This window comes from Podarcis muralis, chromosome 18 (assembly GCF_964188315.1).
Source record: "Podarcis muralis chromosome 18, rPodMur119.hap1.1, whole genome shotgun sequence".
Classification (NCBI taxonomy): Eukaryota; Metazoa; Chordata; class Lepidosauria; order Squamata; family Lacertidae; genus Podarcis; species Podarcis muralis.
The window spans coordinates 8682848-8694937 of NC_135672.1; the positions used below are offsets into that span (position 1 = coordinate 8682848).

At 51.2% G+C, this 12090-nt stretch overlaps 1 protein-coding gene across 1 annotated transcript in view; it reads left to right on the plus strand.

Moving 5' to 3' along the window:
* MLLT1 (MLLT1 super elongation complex subunit) overlaps nt 1-9468 on the plus strand; it is a 31017-nt gene extending 21549 nt beyond the window's left edge. Inside the window, exons 8-12 of the mRNA XM_028713399.2 lie at nt 152-263; nt 2868-2967; nt 4795-4866; nt 6704-6775; nt 8957-9468. Coding sequence (XP_028569232.2) covers nt 152-263; nt 2868-2967; nt 4795-4866; nt 6704-6775; nt 8957-9085 — 485 coding nt within the window. The 3' untranslated portion in view covers nt 9086-9468. The remainder of the gene's footprint in view (nt 1-151; nt 264-2867; nt 2968-4794; nt 4867-6703; nt 6776-8956) is intronic.
* Nucleotides 9469-12090: the final 2622 nt, after the last annotated feature.

Genomic DNA, 12090 nt, shown 5'->3' on the forward strand with positions numbered 1-12090 from the left:
CCTGTGTACAGGCTGGCCCAGTGGGAACTGAACAGAGCCCAAACGGACAGGGCTTGGTAAGCAGCCCAGCACAACTCCGCTTAGCGCTGAACCTGAGTTTCCCTGTCCTGTGCCCATTTTTAAACTGGCTTTCCTGGCTTCTGAACCCCAGGGCCTCTACGCTCCATGGTCGAGGACTTGCAGTCAGAAGAGTCTGACGATGATGACAGTTCTTCTGGGGAAGAGCCGGCGGTCAAGGCAGCTCCCATCAGCAGGGATGCGAGGTGAGAGCAGCCCGGGTTTATTGATGTGCTGTTTTTGCCTGTGTTTAAGGCAATCAGGGACGCGGGTGGCGCTGTGGGTAAAACCTCAGTGCCTAGGACTTGCTGATCGTAAGGTCGGCGGTTTGAATCCCCGTTGCGGAGTTGAGCTCCCATCGTTCAGTCCCAGCTCCTGCCCACCTAGCAGTTCGAAAGCACCCCTAAGTGCAAGTAGATAAATAGGAACCGCTTTCTAGCGGGAAGGTAAACGGCATTTCCTTGTGCGGCGCTGGTGCTGGCTGGCCAGATGCAGCTTCGTCACGCTGGCCACGTGTCCCGGAAGTGCCTTCGGACAGCGCCGGTTCCCGGCCTCTTGAGCGAGATGAGCGCGCAACCCTAGAGTCGGTCACGACTGGCCCTGTCGGGCAGGGGTACCTTTAAGGCAATCATGGTCCCCCAAAGGAGCTCACAGTCCGGCTTACAGAAACACAGCATGAAAGGCGGGGGGACAGGTAGAGAAGGGACTTTAGTCCTCAAGGCCAGAACTGTTGGGGCCACCTGACCTTCCAGTGATTTTGTTTGAACAGCAGTTGTTAGCTCTTGTACATTTGGCTGATGAATGGGGTCAGGGTGTCCTTTCCCCCTCCCTCCTGCAGCCCCAGAGTAGCTGTCCGTTGGCACACACTACTCTCTCTGGCAAGGAGGGAGTCAGGGGAGTCTCTTCCCTGCAGCCTTCTTCTTTTCTGGCTGGGGCTAGGCAAGCAGAGGGAGCAGCCCCTGGCAGCTTGGTTCGCTTAGCCCAGGGGTCTGCAACCCGCGGCTCCGGAGCCGCATGTGGCTCTTTTACACCTTTGCCGCGGCTCCAGGGCGGATACTAGCAAAGGGAGGAGGCACATTGTGCGCTCCGACACTCCCCACTGTGGCGGGCGCTGTACTGGCTGTGACATCGCATGGGAGCGGTGCGTGCGTTAGTCACGCACCGTCCCGATGTCACCTTCCCGCCCGCTACATTGTAAGGGGCATGTACGCTGGTCACTGCATTGAAAGGGGGCATGTACGCTGGTCACTGTTTTGAAGGGGAGTGAAGAACACACACCAAAAAAAAGGTAACTTGTTAATTTAACGTTTATTTCTATGAGGAGGAGTAATTCTGAGGGGTCAAACAAAGAAATAATTTAAAAAAGTGACAAAAAGGTTATTTTTATAATGACGAGTTTTGCGGCTCTCGGTTTTTTTCCCTTCGGAAACGGGTCCAAGTGGCTCTTTTTGTCTTAAAGGTTGCAGACCCCTGGCTTAGCCAGTTGCAGAAGCCAGAGTTCACTGCCCTTCCCAGCGCAACCGTCAGATGAAATTGGCTTTTCGTTTGTGTTCAGAACTTGTAGCTGTTGCCTAAAGCAAACAAAAGACGTGGGGTCAAGCTTTCGTGACTTATTTGACCTGAACAGATTGTTCAGGGTTTTCATAAGAGTGCGTCATGTTGCACGTCGAGTTTTAGCCAGTTCTAGTTCTACTCAGAAATGAACGAATATGATGAAATTGGGCCCATTAATATCTGGGAGTGCTCTGAGTAGAACCGGCAGTGGATGCAACCCTTTGCTGCCTGTGGAGGGGATGGAAGAGAAGCAGCCTTTTGCCGTCACCCCATCAAGCTCAGGATTGCGTGCACCCGGCATTAGCCAACGTGGTGCCCTCCAGACGACGTCAGCCCCTTCCAGCTCCCACCAGCCACAGCCAGCGTGGCCCAGTGGTCAGAGGTGATGGCAACTTTTGTCCAGTAGCTTCCAGAGGCTGCCGCAATGACTAACCTCAGCTCTGCACTGACTGGTTGCTGCATTCTGGGCATTCATCCTGAAGCTGCTTGCTTACAAAGCATTGGCTGCAGCCACTGAGCTACTGGAGACAGAGAGGGACTTGTCCAGAATGTGGGATCAGAGCCTCCTGCTGAACCCTGCAGCCTTCCAGGACAAGTGTGGGAAACCTGTAGCCCTCCAGGTGTTACTGAACTACAACTCCCACCAGCCCCAGCAAGCGCGGCCAGTGGCCACGGATGAGGATGAAAATTATATCTCAGCAACATCTGGAGGGGCAAAGGTTCCCCCATACCTGCCCTGGAAGGCTGCCCCCATCTTCCAGCCTGGACACTGAGGTCCAGCTCCGAGGGTCTTCTGGCGGTTCCCTCACGGTGAGAAGTGAGGTTACAGGGAACCAGACACAGGGCCTTCTCGGTGGTGGCGCCCGCCCTGCGGAACAGCCTCCCATTAGATGTCAAGGAAATTAAGAACTATGTTTGACTTGCTTGAATGGCGTTTGAAGGACGAGGAGGTTAAGTCTGTTATGATTCACTGGGCCAAAGATTTTGGGTATAATATACAGCTGAGTGACTGGGTAAAATTATGGAAAGAAGGTTTAAAATTTACTGCATGCAATGCCCTAAAAGAAAATGTGATGAAAATGATGTATAGATGGTATATAACACCTGTTAAGTTAGCGAAAATTGGGAAGTTTTTGATGTTTGTTGTGTTATTGTGTTTTTAATATTTTGTTGGGAGCTGCCAGCCCAGTCAGATGGGCATTGTATTATTATTATTATTATTATTATTATTATTATTATTATTATTACCTCTTCAGGCTCAGCCACAGCGATAGCGACAGTGACAACAGTGAGGACTCCTGCCTTCCAAGTCGGGAGCCTCCGCCTAACCAGAAACTACCCCCTTCTAACAATAAGGTAATTGTGCAGCAAAGGCAGTTTGGCTTCCTACTCACCCCCCTGTCTGGAATTTGGCCCAGGTATACTAAAGGAACTGGGACGTGGGTGGCACTGTGGGTAAAAGCCTCAGCGCCTAGGGCTTGCCGATCGAAAGGTCGGCGGTTCTAATCCCTGCGGCGGGGTGCGCTCCCGTCCTTCGGTCCCAGCGCCTGCCAACCTAGCAGTTCGAAAGCACCCCTGGGTGCAAGTAGATAAATAGGGACCGCTTACTGGCGGGAAGGTAAACGGCGTTTCCGTGTGCGGCTCTGGCTCGCCAGAGCAGCGATGTCACGCTGGCCACGTGACCCGGAAGTGTCTCCGGACAGCGCTGGCCCCCGGCCTCTTGAGTGAGATGGGCGCACAACCCTAGAGTCTGTCAAGACTGGCCTGTACAGGCAGGGGTACCTTTACCTTTACCTTTATACTAAAGGAGCGCAAGCCTGGGGTTCAGGGGCGGGGAACACAGTTGTAGGAGTGGCTGTTTTTGTTTCGTAAGCAGCGGAGAAAGGTGAGAAGAGGAAACAGAAGGAGAAGGGACCAAAGGGAGAAAGGCTACAGATAGTAATAGCAAGGGAAGATTGGAAGAAGTTCATTTATCGGAGGAAGCAGGGAAGGAGTTGGAGCTCTTTAGTCCTGTCCTCTCGAGGGGACTAAGAACACCTGTGAGGGTAGGCATAGGCAAACTCGGCCCTCCAGATGTTTTGGGACTACAATTCCCATCTTCCCTGACCACTGATCCTGTTAACTAGGGATGATGGGAGTTGTAGTCCCAAAACATCTGGAGGGCCGAGTTTGCCTATGCCTGTGTGAGGGCGTTGAAACAAGGCAGGAACAGAAATCAGGGTGAAGAGTTTGGATTTGATATCCCGCTTTATCACTACCCTAGGGAGTCTCAAAGCGGCTAACATTCTCCTTTCCCTTCCTCCCCCACAACAAACACTCTGTGAGGTGAGTGGGGCTGAGAGACTTGCGTTGCTAGCTTGTTTCAACAAATCGTTTTAACTAACCGCAGTTCAGGTTCGGGTTCAGGCATAAGCTGCGGTCAGTTTTAAGGCAGGCAGAGGATGTTCCCAATGTCTTTTCCTTGCAGCCACCCACAAGCCAAAGGCTTGGTCACATAGGTCAGTGCTATGTTTTGGTGGCAGGGTTTGTATATAGGGGCATATGACTCCAGACAATTGATGACCTCCCCTCTCGACAGAGTACAGAACCCTGTAGGAGAAACCACTATCCCCGTTTTGCCGCCTTCTCCAAACTGGTGTCCTCCAGGTATTGTTGTTGTTTAGTCATGTCCGACTCTTCGTGACCATGGACCAGAGCATGCCAGGCACTCCTGTCTTCCACTAGCTCCTGCAGTTTGGTCAAACTCATGTTTGTAGCTTCAGGTATTACTGGACTGCAACTCCCATCATCCCTGCCCAGCAGCCATTCTGGATGCAGCTCTTAGGACTGAACATCCATGGAGGACACTGGGTTCAAGAACGCTGCTGGCTAGCATGAGAGCATCCGTTGAGATCATATCTGCGTAGAGATTTGAATGAGGCCCTTTCCTTGTTTCCTGCTCCTTGCCCGAATCGATCTTGTTTGGGGAGCTCTGGCTGGTGGTGGGGAAATTCCTCGTGGGGGGCAGAGTTGACTCCTTCCTTTGTTACGAGAAGGGGAGAGAACCTGTTTTCTATATTGTGCCTGGTTTCCAGTTTGAAGGAGCGCAGTCTTTGCACCTTATCGTGGCTCTGCTGCAACGGTTGCCTTTTGTCCCCTCTGAACTGGCTTGTGAGCGCGTTCCCCCTCTTTAACTGCTTTCAGGTAACTGGGAGGAAGAGTCCAGAGTCCTGCAGCAAGCCAGAAAAGATTCTGAAGAAAGGGACCTATGACAAGGTACCTCCATGGAGAGAGGCATTTAAATTGTGGGAGGGAGGGAGGGAAAGAAGGAGAAGCCATCTGTTGGCAGAGGGAGCCCTTGGCCGCTCAGGACAAACCAAGCCAGCCCTAACCAGGCTCAAGCCACCTCTTTTGAAATGTGCAAAGCTGTCTTCTGCAGAGCTAGGCCAATAGTTCATACCCAATATTGTCTCCTCTGGCAGGCAGCAGCTCCCTGGCTGCCTTTCCTAGCCCTGCTAGATTTCAGCGCTCCCAATGCTTTCTCCTCCCACACCCAAGTTTCTCCCTGGGCAGCAGGAAGGGGATATACTGGTTCTTTTTTACTTGATTTGGGAGGGGGTCCATTTATTCCCTTTCTGTCATCAGGCGTGGCCAACTCCCAAGAGACTGTGATCAGAGAGTTTAAAACCGGCAGTGATCTACCCCATTTTGGGGGGTTCGGGTCAGCGTTGTTGAGCTTCTTTGGGAGTCAGTGATCTACCACCAGTAGATCACAATCTAGATCTACCTGTTGGACGTGCCTGATCTAGATGGTGGGTGCGGGGGATCAGGTTCCTACTTATTTTTTTCTCCTTTGAAACAAAAGGAGAGGATCTGGTCTTTTTATAAGGAAACTTCATACAGAGTAGGTGCGCTGCTGCTGCTTTTGTTGTTGTCGCTGCTGGAGCGAAGCTTCAAATAGCTCTCTTACTCAGCCCTAGCAGCAACACAGGCTCTGCTTCCAGAGACGCTTGAATACAGTTGCGGCCCTCCAGACATTTGTTGTCGTTGAGTCGTGTCCGACTGGACCAGAGCACACCAGGCCCTCCTGTCTTCCACTGCCTCCCGCAGTTCGGTCAGACTCATGTTTGCAGCTTCGAGAACACTGTCCAACCATCTCGTCCTCTGCCGCCCCCTTCTCCTTGTGCCCTCCATCTTTCCCAGCATCAGGGTCTTTTCCAGGGAGTTCTCTTCTCATGAGGGGGCCTCCAGACATTGCTGAACAACTCCCATCATCCCTGGTCATTGGCCATGTTTGCAGGGACCGGTGGGAGCTGTAGTTCTGCAGCATCTGGAGACCCAAAGGTTTCCCCCCCCCACCTCCTTTAATGGATGCCAGAGATTATACCTGCACTGCTTGTATGCATACAAGCCTTGCCTTCCCATTTTCTTTTCGGCTGGTTTTTGCGTTGCCGTTTCCCCTCCAACCCCCAACCCTTTGTACAACTCCACAATGTGCTCATGTGTAATACAGGAGTTCTAATTCAGGGACGCGGGTGGCGCTGTGGGTAAAAGCCTCAGCGCCTAGGACTTGCCGATCGAAAGGTCGACGGTTCGAATCCCCGCGGCGGGGTGCGCTCCCGTCGTTCGGTCCCAGCGCCTGCCAACCTAGCAGTTCGAAAGCACCCCCAGGTGCAAGTAGATAAATAGGGACCGCTTACTAGCGGGAAGGTAAACGGCGTTTCCATGTGCGGCTCTGGCTCGCCAGAGCAGCGATGTCACGCTGGCCACGTGACCCGGAAGTGTCTGCGGACAGCGCTGGCCCCCGGCCTCTTGAGTGAGATGGGCACACAACCCTAGAGTCTGTCAAGACTGGCCCGTACGGGCAGGGGTACCTTTACCTTTACCTTAATTCACTGGGCATCACTCCTAACCCACCCACCCACCGTGTCCATTTTTTGCAAAAGAGGACAGAAACCTTCCCCGCTGTCCACCTGAACTGGCAGAAGCGTATTTGCCCTTCAGGCTATGAGGGGGGGGGGAGTGAGCATTAATCAGCTTTTTGTTGGCGAGAGGTCTGAAAACCTCAAGATACAGAGTTCTCCTTGCTAATGTTCCTTCTTCTCTCTCCAAGGCCTACACTGATGAGTTGGTGGAACTTCATCGGAGGCTGATGGCTTTACGGGAACGAAATGTGCTTCAGCAGGTAAGGACGTGTTAGGTGGCTTTTTGGTGTGGGATGCAAGTGGAAGCCAGAGGGGAATGTTAAACGGTCTCTTTTGCCACAGTGCAATGAGTGGTGCTGCTTTTGCTGTTTTCAGATTATCTTCAGGCACCTTATGCATATATCCAACAGTAAAGGTAAAGGTACCCCTGCCCGTACGGGCCAGTCTTGACAGACTCTAGGGTTGTGCGCTCATCTCACTCTATAGGCCGGGAGCCAGCGCTGTCTGCAGACACTTCCGGATCACGTGGCCAGCATGACGAAGCTACTCTGGCGAGCCAGAGCCGCACACGGAAACGCCGTTTACCTTCCCGCTAGTAAGCGGTCCCTATTTATCTACTTGCACCCGGGGGTGCTTTCGAACTGCTAGGTTGGCAGGCGCTGGGACCGAGCAGCGGGAGCGCACCCCGCCACGGGGATTCGAATCGCCGACCATGCAATCGGCAAGTCCTAGGCGCTGAGGTTTTACCCACAGCGCCACCCGCGTCCCAGATATATCCAACAGTAACCTGTAGTTATTATTATAATTAGTAGTTTTGTGGCCTTGCAAATTCAACAGAAGCTGTCCTGGGAGCACATACAGGTCTCAAAAGTTGGATAGGCTAGCAGTTTGAAAGCTAAATACTGAAATGCACCCCCCCCCCCCATAACTACATGGAGGCGAACGACAGAGAGATTTCTGATGAAGTGATTCTGTGATTCTCCCCCCCCCCCCCCTTGAAGTCCTGGGAAGTCTTTTTGTGAGTCTTCTTGTTCCTGCCCCCAGGCAGATGTGGGGTCTTCCTTTGCCTTGCCATGGCTGTCTTCACACCTTTCAAATCAGCAACCCCGCTTGAATTACAGTGGTACCTCGGGTTACAGATGCTTCAGGTTACAGACTCCGCTAACCCAGAAATAGTACATCAGGTTAAGAACTTTGCTTCAGGATGAGAACAGAAATCGTGCTCTGGCAGCGCGGGGGCAGCAAGAGGCCCCATTAGCTAAAGTGGTGCTTCAGGTCAAGAACAGTTTCAGGTTAAGTACGGACCTCTGGAACGAATTAAGTACTTAACCCGAGGTACCACTGTACTATTAGCCTTGCCCACAAGTAATGTCTAATGGGGATAAATACATCTCTAGCCAGGAAAAGTGTTCTGCCAGCAGGACTTAGATAAGAATCAGGGACCAGTCTTTGAAGTCTCCCAATTTGCTATTGCCTTGTTGTTCAGCTGCAATACACCCAAGGTAGTTTGTTTCCTATACCACGAAGCAGCCTTTCATGGAGACAAGAGGGTCAAACCAAGGAAGCGGGGGGGGGGGGGCACTGCACATGGCTTTTTAAAATGGTGCGCAAAGTGTGAACGATTGGTCCCTGTCTGAATTTCCACGGTGGGACAGGCAATGAGAGAGAGAGCAAGGGCAGAGAACAAACTCTCTGCGTTGCGTTGGCACAGAATATTGGTGTCTCACAGACCTAACATATAGAATAAGAGAACAAGAAGAACATACGTTTAAAGAAGATTGGAAAATGTTTATTGGATATATGGAGGGAAATTGTGCACATTTGAAAATGCTGGCAGCATTAAGATAAATTCAACTGCGTAGATAAGTTTTGATGGGTGTAATAATGGAATACTGAATGGTTTAGTTTATGTAAAATATGCAGGGATTTATGTTATGCGAAATGAACCGTGGGAAGAGAAGAAGGGAAGTCATTGATATTTTAAGGTTGTTTAAATGACTATTCTAAAATGTAAAACAGAAAATTTAATAAGGGGGGGAAAGAATACAGTGATGCCTCGCAAGACGAAATTAATTCGTTCCGCGTGTTTTGCCGCCTTGCGGTTTTTTTCGTCTTGCGAAGCACGGTGTCGGGAAAGTTTTGGAAAAGCTTCAAAAATCACCAAAGTCTTTAAAAACCTCAAAAAAGGCTACCACACCGCGTTCTATGAGTTGCTCCTCGAAGTCAAGTCGCAACTGTATTAACGGTGTTAAGAAAAAGGAAACAAACTTGCAAGACGTTTCCGTCTTGCGAAGCAAGCCCATAGGGAAAATCGTCTTGTGAAGCAACTCAAAAACCAAAAAACCCTTTCGTCTAGTGAGTTTTTTGTCTTGCGAGGCATTCGTCTTGCGAGGTACCACTGTATTTGTGTCTCACTCCGATCCTTTTCCTCCCCGGCCCAGATTGTAAATCTCATTGAGGAAACCGGACATTTCAATGTCACCAACACAACCTTCGACTTTGACTTGTTCTCCTTGGACGAAACGACCGTCCGCAAGCTGCAGAGCTACCTGGAGGCGGTGGCTACGTGACCCTTGGCTTCTGAAGTGGGACGCTTTTTTTTGAAACCAGAATCCCCGTCTCTTCGGTACCAGGAAATGGACTCGTGGACCTTGGCCGCCGCCTTATCCTCTCGATTCACCTGAAGCACTGCCTTAGGGATCAGCCACGCTCTAGGAACACGCTGTTGCTGCTGCTGCTGCCGCCGCCGCTTCTGCTGCCGCCGCCACCAGCCACGCTCCTCCTCTTGGGCTTCAGCCGAGCGCATTGCCCTTGGCGGGCCTGTCCTCCTTCGCTTCAGAAGCTTTGCTTGGAACTGGTAGAGTAAAAGCTGCGCTGGTCCTAGCCGCGACACCGCGCTCTCCTTGGTTGTTGCTGGTTTTTCAATTCCGGCTTTTTAAATTTTAGAACGAGATTCTCTTATGTGTGTGTGTGTTTTTAAGAAAAAGAATGCACGTTTGAGGCATCCTCTTTTTAAGTTCGGGATAAAACTCAGCTGCCCTTTCTGCGCGGGACCTATGGACGTGAAAACCGCCCGGCCTGCAGGCGTCGCGAGGCTTGGCCCCCACCCCCACCCCCCCTTTGCCTCTTCCCGCTGCCTCTCACCCCAGGTCACATGGAGAGACGTTCCGATCAGATCAGGGCAGGCGTTGGGGCAGCCGAATCACACGACTTGCCCAGAGGACGGCCACCCTTGTTGGGGCCAGTGGAGTATTGTGGGGCGGGTTCTGCGTCCCGGCTGCAGCGGCGCCCCGGCCTGAACTTGCTCCTCTGCGCGTGGGACGATTTCCGAAACGTACTTGGCGCCCGCTGACGGCGCCTGCCATCTCGCACTTGAGGCTTTCGATGTGGTGCTGGATCCGGTTCCCCAAACGAGAGCCTTGTTCCTTTTCCCCCTGTTTGATCTGCTTTAACTGTAAGGACTATGTTACTGTACGCTGTCCTGTCCAGTCATTCATATATATGTATATATGAATGACGTATACATATATATATGTCATTTATATATATATATATATAAGTGTAAGAAGGGCCTAATTGGGTCTTAAGGTCTCAAAAGGGGTTGTGTAGGGGTTTTGCGTGGGGGGGGGGCATTGATATTTTGTTTCTGTTTCCGTTTCATTTTCCATTGCAGTGGCAGATAGAGAGGGGGGGTAAAGTACAGCTCGACCTGTTTCTTCAACATACCTGTGGGCAGATATATTTTTTTTTGCATATGGAAACCAAGCAAATATCCTGAAGATCTCTCTCTTTTTTTCTCCCTCCGTTCCCCAAAAGGGACCGATCTGTGTTGCTCTTTCTTCTTTTCCTTCTTTGCCATCAGTGTTCAATTAACCTTTTGCCAAAATGCGTTTGCCGCCATTGCCCGTTTTGCGGAGAAGCGTTCCCCACCCACCCACACCTCCCCGCCGGTTTCTGCGAAAGCAGTTGGCCCAGGGGTGGGGATGAGATGAACTAACTCTGAGAGTTTGTCTTTCTCCTCCTCTTTCTTTCAAAACACCTGCACGGTTTCGAAAACAAACTTTGGCAGGTGCTGGACAACACTAATTGGAATATTTGTCAGTTTTCCTTGCTTGGCTAAGTTTTGGTGCAGGGGGTGTATCCGGTAGGGGGAGGACCCTGAAGTATGCAGAAACTCCTCACCCCCATACGCAAACACACACGGTGTTAGCATTTTAGAGCTTACCTTCCAAACAGGAGTCTTAAATCTTTTGCCAAATGTTACAGGACTACTGGTGGTGGTGATGCTGTTTGTGTCGCGGCAGGTGGGATGGGGGGGTGGCCAGAAGATTTCGCTTTGAGCTCTCTTAGGAGTCCTAAAATGAGTGCTCGGGGGGGCTTTGCGGCTTGTGTATTGAGTCACGCTAGTTGTGTTGGGGGGGCGGAGGCCGTGTTTTTTAAAACCTGCCAGTCTTAGTCTCTTCTGGGTTCCTTCCCCCACCCCATGCAAAAGTTACAACTCTTATGTGGCAATAAGCTGATCTGCGTTAGGTCATGTTGACCCCGAATCCTCTTTTGAGCTTTCCTTTTTTAACTTCTTGTCCGTGTGTGTCTTGTTTGTCTTTATAAAATGCCAACTTCCAGAGCTGCTCTGTTGAGATGACTCAGCTGCGTCTCGTATCTGGCCAGTTGTTCTGAGCCTCAGAATTTGGGGGATTCCAGAGAAGACTCTGCTGTGCCAACAGAGAATAGTAGGAGAGCTTTCTGTGTTTGTGGAGGTGCTTCCACTTTGGTGGGAGCGCTGCTAGTGGAGGAAGGGGGCTTGTGAGGCATGGGTCCCATAGTTCTTTCTCAAAGATCCCCAAGGGTTTCTGGTTGCCTAATGAATTGGGTTGAAAGGGGTTCCCAGTGTGGCAAAAATTTACTTCTACACCACTCTTTACCCAGAGTAAACACAGAACCAGTTCTTGCCACACCTGGCAGGATGGAAGAGACTAAACAACTTTAAACGTAACCCTTACCTAGAGACGATTTGTGGTTAATGACTGGGGGACATAATTGAGGAAGCAAATTGACCTTGAGCAGCATCTGCTGGTGGAAATGGAATTGGGGTTCAATGAATTGAGGAGGGAATGATTTGGGATGGAATTTAATTTATCTGGGGCGTGCCTCTAGCTGGCTCGCCTCTAAATTTGTGTGTATACATATGTCTGAGCGTGTGTATGTACACGTATAAGATATACACCCACACGCATTTGTGCCCCCGCTTTTGTTACAAGGACCTTGCAGCACCCTTGGAGCTCAGCAACGCTGCCTTGCTGGGCTTGGGGTTAGCAGGCAACACGGATGCCGTGCAGCCTCTGGATGAGGCCCGCTCCCAGCCGTGGCTACTGCGAGGCCTCCTCCTTTCCAAAGCAAGAACAGGCATTTCTTGTCAACCCCCCGCACAGCTCTCTCCGGCTCCCCAAACACTCCGCTTTTGCCAGTATCCATTCATTCCAGATGCTGTTGTGTCTTTGCGTTTGGAAGTTGCCTTGAGAACAAAAGGAACCCGGGGGGGGGTGGCGGAGAAGCCTCTCCCCTCCGTGCTTCCTCC